The sequence below is a fragment of the Silurus meridionalis genome, chromosome 4 (assembly GCF_014805685.1).
Source record: "Silurus meridionalis isolate SWU-2019-XX chromosome 4, ASM1480568v1, whole genome shotgun sequence".
In the NCBI taxonomy this organism is placed as follows: Eukaryota; Metazoa; Chordata; class Actinopteri; order Siluriformes; family Siluridae; genus Silurus; species Silurus meridionalis.
In genome coordinates, this window is record NC_060887.1 from 7,438,143 (window position 1) to 7,444,992 (window position 6,850).

At 43.5% G+C, this 6,850-nt stretch overlaps 1 protein-coding gene and 1 non-coding gene across 3 annotated transcripts in view; both read left to right on the forward strand.

Moving 5' to 3' along the window:
- Positions 1-423: 423 nt before the first annotated feature.
- Positions 424-531, forward strand: trnal-caa. Its single transcript has 2 exons — positions 424-461; positions 486-531. It is a non-coding gene; the product is annotated as a tRNA-Leu (tRNA).
- Positions 532-3,650: 3,119 nt separating this feature from the next.
- rhbdl1 (rhomboid, veinlet-like 1 (Drosophila)) overlaps positions 3,651-6,850 on the forward strand; it is a 20,024-nt gene continuing 16,824 nt past the window's right edge. Inside the window, exon 1 of one of the 2 annotated variants that reach the window (XM_046846136.1) lies at positions 3,651-4,111. In XM_046846136.1, the coding sequence (XP_046702092.1) occupies positions 4,073-4,111 (39 nt within the window). In that variant the 5' untranslated portion in view covers positions 3,651-4,072. Of the gene's footprint in view, positions 4,112-6,676 lie in introns of those variants that run through there. The other variant, XM_046846137.1, reaches the window with a different exon arrangement.

Consider the following 6,850-nt stretch of genomic DNA (forward strand, 5'->3'; position numbering starts at 1 on the left):
TTGTATACAAACACCTTAACAACACAATATCGTATACAAACGCACAACAGCCACACAATGTTGTATGCAAACATCTACACAACAACACAATATTGTGTACAAACATCTACACAACTAAACAACAGTGTATATAGAGATACAGAAAGCCGGGCGCGCGCACGTTGTGAAGTCCAGGTGCGTGATTAAACAGTATGTGTATTTCCGCAGTGTGGCCAGCAGGGGGTGCTAGCGCATCAACCGTCCGCTTGTACAGCGACAACAGCGGCGTGTAGCGTTTTTTCTTCGGTTTTATTAGATTTTTAATTTTCACACACACATCGCTGAGTTCCACTAATAATCTCCCAGTGTTTATTTACAAACCCTTTCTATGAAATACAGTAGTTAATAAAGTAGTTATAGTAGTTTTCGCGCTGTGCCCTGTATGTCAGGATGGCCGAGCGGTCTAAGGCGCCAGACTCAAGGTTGAAACCTTCCTGTGATGAGGATTCTGGTCTCCACATGGAGGCGTGGGTTCAAATCCCACTTCTGACAAGAACTTTTTGGCTTTTTTTTTACAAACATATTATTATATTATTACATTAAATAAAACACTATTATTATATTATTAACATTTGTGAACAGTTTACACTTTGAAAAATAAATTAATTAAAAAAATTGTTCAAGAAGAAATGATCGGCATTGACCATCGATGTGTGTTTATCATAAACGCTTATTTTATTCTCGTTAAATCTGTAAATACTGTAATACATTATTATTTAGGTGTGGAAACTGCGGTTTGGGACGCAGCCCTGATTTCTGGGTAAACCAGATGGCCAGAAATGCTACAACAATCCCCATGCAGTAACAGGTTTTTACCACAGAGGGCGCTGTGGCTTTTATCTCACACACACCTCACACATTTACACCTTCTCTACTTCGTCCTCAGGTCTCCATATCGGTTTCTTTCTCTACTCCTCAGAGATCTGTGTATTCTTCTCTTCTTTCGTACATGAGAGACACATTTCCTCTCTGCATGTGGAATTATTAACGCGTATCTATCTATCTATCTATCTATCTATCTATCTATCTATCTATCTATCTATCTATCTATCTATCTGTCTGTCTGTCTGTCTGTCTGTCTGTCTGTCTGTCTGTCTGTCTGTCTGTCTGTCTGTCTGTTCGTCTAATAGTTTTCTTTTTCCTGTCCCATCAATTCATCCATCTATCAATCAACCTGTCTGTTTGCCTTTTCCTGTCCCATCTATCTATCTATCTATCTATCTATCTATCTATCTATCTATCTATCTATCTATCTATCTATCTATCTGTCTGTCTGTCTGTCTGTTTGTCTATAAGTTTTCTTTTTCCGTCCATCCATCCATCCATCCATCCATCCACCCATCCATTCATTCATCCATCCATCCATCCATCCATCCATCCATCCATCCATCCATCCATCCATCCATCCACCCATCCATTCATTCATCCATCCATCCATCCACCCATCCATTCATTCATCCATCCATCCATTCATCCATCCATCTATTCATCCATCTAACGGTCCAACCATCCATCAACCTGTCTGTTTGCTTTTCCTGTCTCATCTATCTATCTATCTATCTATCTATCTATCTATCTATCTATCTATCTATCTATCTATCTATCTATCTATCTATCTATCTATCTATCTATCTATCTTGTCTGTCCAATAGCAGCTTTTTCAACCAATCCATCTATCCATCAGTCTGGCTTTTTGTCTGTCTGTCTGTCTGTCTGTCTGTCTGTCTGTCTGTCTGTCTGTCTGTCTTTAGGTCTGTATTTACTTGATGTTGTTAGTTGTTTTTGTTTCTCTTTTTCTCTTCCCTAAACACTGCTGTAAACAAGTAACTCTCTCTCTCTCTCTCTCTCTCTCTCTCTCTCTCTCTCTCTCTCTCTCTCTCTCTCTCAATAAGGGTTTGGAGTGAATAATGAGGCCTGTGTGTTTGTGAACTGAGATTCTTTCTCTCTCTCTCTCTCTCTCTCTCTCTCTCTCTCTCTCTCTCTCTCTCTCTCTCTCTCTCTCAGCATCTACTGAAGTTTGAAGTTGCCCCGGTGTAGTTGTGGATCGCAGCAGGAGCAGAACCGCAGGAGATTAAATGCAGGCTGTCAGGAATTGATGTTTCCTGTTCGAGTCGACGCTTACGTTATTATTACATCCGCATTTACTGGCGAAAGGGAACCAGTTTTACGATTGGGAAAGGGAAAAAAAAGAGATGAGAAGCTCGAACGTGCCAAGGCGCTGAAGGACGCAGGTTCCATCTGCTTAATTTGAGGACCACAAAAATACAGATAAAAAAAAAAAAACCAGACGGTCTGCTTTTTTTTTTAGATGGTGTAAAGACTGAATTTAATTCCTGAAGAATCCAGTCGACAAAAAAACGACTTCATGAGGAAGCAGGAGAAATAAATATAATGTGACACTACAGTACATTACCAGTGTCGCATCCAAGCTACTCTACCTATCTATCTATCTATCTATCTATCTATCTATCTATCTATCTATCTATCTATCGATCGATCGATCGATCGATCGATCGATCGATCGATCGATCGATCGATCTATCTATATTCCTGTAACATCCATCCGTCTGTCTGTTTGCTTTTTCCTGTCAGTATCTGCCTCACCTTCTTCCCCTCTGTCCGTTTATATGTCTGTCTGTCTGTCTGTCTGTCCGTCTGTCCGTCCGTCCGTCCATGCTTTATTGTCTGTATCTGCCCCACCTTTCTTCCTGTCCATCCGATTATCTGTCTGTCTATCCTGCTGTTTGTTTTTTTCCTGCCAGTATCGGTCTCACCTTCTTCTCGTCCATCTGTCTATCTGTCTGCTGGCTTTTTCCTGTCCCATCCCTCCATCCATCTATCCATTTATCCCTTCATCCATCCATTTATCTATCTATCTGCACCACAATGGCAATACCATTGAGCCATGTAATGTTTATATTATATTATGTATTTTATATTTATTGCATATCCAACACACTTTATGTCCAAATGTACTGGGACACCTGCCTTTTCCACCCAGACGCGATCAGCACCGGGTCCACCAACGATCAACCAGATCTCTAAACCCGGTGAAAGTTAAATCCCGGGAATCTCTGATTGGCGACACACAGAGCAATAAAAATTTTTAAAAACCAGGAAACAAACAAACGGTGGTACAGCAGAGTAAAAGTGTGAATCCTGTCCGGTCTCCTGCAATCCACATCCCACCTCTTGTAACGTGCGAGACTTGCAGCCTGTACACAAACCCGCTTCATGAAGATATTCCTTCCATGGTGCTTGGAAGATTTAGAAGATTTCTGCTATAAACCCTATTGGGATGAGTTTTTCACGCTGACTGCACCCTAGGCCTCCTGACCTTCTCACCTTTTTGAAAAAATCTCGCACAAAATCTAGAGGAACATCTGGATGATGTCTCAGCAGCAGACGGGGTCGTACAGTGTGGGTGTACTTTAGGGTACCTCTAGGTTTGTAAAAGGCAGAGAACTGGACGTGCCAAAGTGTGTGTGTGTGTGCGAAAAGCTGCAGCCTTTGAGGCACGCCCCCGCCGGCTTCCGATTGGCTGGTGGAGTCCACCTCCCCTCCCCTTCCCTTATTAGCATTCAGGCTGTGCTGCTTGTAAGAAGGACAGAGAGAGGGAGTGACAGAGAGAGATTTACATATAGGTAGAAGGAGGCGCGTACGGCAAGACGAGGGGGAAAGCAAGAAGGGGAAGGAGAAGGATTGAGAAAGAGAGAGAGAGAGAGAGAGAGAGAGAGTGCAAGGGCTGCATTCTGCCAAGAGGGAGCCAAAGGAAGGCAAGTGCATCTGCAGAGTCAGACAGACAGAAAGAGACGGATCTGCCCTGGATTATTATCCCCCCCTCTACACCGTACACATTCCCGGAGGAAGACCCTCAGCCTCGTCCTCCACAGCCTCCGTGCATTCAAACAGGAACTAGGGGTGTGTGTGTGTGTGTGTGTGTGTACGGGGCGCCCCGGCGGGTGCAGGAGCGTGAGCATGTGTGTGTGAGTGTGTATCTCGTTGCGGCGGTTGGTGAAGCAGGGCCCGGTATATGGATAGGAGCTCACTGTTTCAGCTCATTCAGGAGCAGGTAAGCAAAGCCACGGCGCGGTTGCCATGGCGACCGTCTCCTTTCCCCCGTGCATGTGCATGCAAAGGTCTGGACGGAACGGTGCGTAAGGCGTGTGAAGAAATGCGAAGGAAAAAAAATAGGTGTGTGTGTGTGTGAGACATTGAGACAAATGCAGTATGCATGCTAGGTCCGTAAAAAAAAAAAAGAAAACCTGCTGTGACCCGACCCAGTTTGGTGCTGATGTGAAAGCAGGACACGGTGTCACATCAGGCTGAGGGTAGTGGTGTTACTATGCATCGACACACACACACACGTGTAGGTACACACCCCTCACACACACTTCTGATCACTGCAGCATGGCCTCGGGGAAGCGAGCGCACCAGCCTTCGACGTAACCGTACCGATCTTTTCTTCCCTATATACGCTATCAGGTCATGACCTTTGAACCTTCAAATCCCGACTGACCCATCGTTGCGCGGCGTTGAGGTTGAGGCAATTAGCACGACCGGAAAACCGGAAGTCGGCGGGTTTTTTTCCGGTCGCGGTCAATATCTTTTATTCTTCTTCATCTTGAAATGATCGCAGCGAGTTAGAACAAAAGAGCGAACGTTCGACATATGGCGATGCTGGAACGAGTCTCCATCTGGCACTTCCATAATAATACCCCTAAAATGTCCAGATATTGTCTAAGATAATGTAACGCGTAAACACCCCCAATATAATAAATAACATTCAAAAAACTCGATTCATTTTGACCCCATTGGCTCACCAGATCTCCCATTATCTTGTTATTTTTTGAATGGTGCCGGACAGTCAAACGATATAAGTCGTTATAAAAACGGGCGACGTCGAGGGGAAATCAGGGGGTAAGGACCAAAAAAAAAGTCGTAAGGTCGAGGGTTCAAGCCCGGGTATCGCCAAGGTGCCGCTGTGGGGCCCTTGACCAAGGCCCTTAATGTGAAGATGGAATTTCGAAAGTTTGAAGCCCCTTAGGCATCATGGAATTGGGCTAAACTTTGGGTTGAAACAAAGGAAGGAAGGAAAGCAATTAAATAAAAGAACGAAAAAAACGAAAAGAAAGCAGGAACATGAACAAGCCAAAGATCCACATAAAAAAAAGAAAAAGGATAATATAATTCTCTATGGCAAAAGTAAATGGACACCCGGATTTCTTTTAAACATCCCATTCCACGTTCAGACCCCATTTGCGTTCCTCTGAGAAGATGTTTCACAAAATTTTATGGATCTTCGGCATCTTCTAACCCCGTGTAAAGCGTCTTTGTCTTGTTCAAGTGAAGGAAAATTGCAAGAACATTGTTTTTTTCCTACTAAAAAATCACCGATTTCAAAATGATCCGAAAGTCTGCCAATACTTTTGGAATTATATATAAGTGGTATGTCTGAATTTTCTTTGTTTCCTTTTTCGTTTTTTAGTTTCTTCTTTCTGAAGCCTGATACACGGCGCCATCCAGAACTCTCGCCACACGTAACGAATAAATCAAGAAATAAATGAAATTGTAAATGATCCGAAGGGTGCCAACACTTTTAGAGACCCCTGTGTAAGCAGGGGGTATCCCTTGTTTGGGGGCTTTCATGCTCGGCGAGGTCACGGCAAGGTCATGATTGGCCTTTACCAGGTTTGGGATCTACGCGACGGCTAGTTGCGGCTAGCATGCGTTTTACACGTTTATACGGGTGAAAGGAATTCTGGGAAATGTGTGTGTGTGTGTGTGTGTGTGTGTGTGTGTGTATGTCTTTATCTTCAAAGAACGTGTTGATTGACGGACAGCTTGACACGCCAGTCCTTCTGAGGAGAGCGAGATTTATTCACCCGCTCCTGAGGCGAAAGATCTTACGAGAAAATGTGTGTGTTGTGTGTGTGTGTGTGTGTGTGTGTGTGTGTGTGTGAGGAACTAGAGCAGGCTGTTGCTGAGAGTGTGGGTGCATGCCATATGCGTTTATGTGTATGTGTGATTGAAGCAAAGGCTGGTAATTTTGCCTGCGATGTCATGGTACATTTGGAAGTGTGTGTGTGTGTGTGTGTGTGTGTGTGTGTGTGTGTGTGTGTGTGTTTTGGCAACTGCTGCTTCATTGAGTTGATGAGTTTTCTCTTACAGAGAGGAGTGCTGAGCTCAGGCTATTTCTGGCTGTTAAACACACACACACACACACACACACACACACACAAACAAGGCCGAGTATTGCTGGCATAAGCTCACAAGATTGGGAACCGAACGAGCGTAATACACCATGGCCGGGTTTTCTTGCTAGTGTGTGATGACGCGTGCTCGTTTTTTTTTTGCCAACGTTTTACTTTTTTCCCTCTATTTATTTATTTTTTTTAAAGTGGAATCCTTTTGTTTTTACAGAGGAAACTATCGAGGTTCATTTCTGTGGAGAAATTGTATGAAAAATTATATTTTTTTCCTCAGAAATGTGTTTCATTAGCATAATTTAAAGCTTGCTAGTTCAGATTGGTAGTGCCACAAGGCTAACACACACATGCGTACATACACACACACACACACACACACACACACACACACACACACACACACACACACACACACACACACTGCTGATCCAATTTAGGACAGAGTGTGACTTACTGTAACCTATAAACAAACTGAACGCTGTAGCGCCCTGGTACTTTCGGGGGCGGCCATCTTAGATTTTCCTTCTATTTTACCTCACAGATTTTTAAAAACAATTTTAAAAATCTATCATATACATAAATTTGGCCTTTTTCCCCAAGAT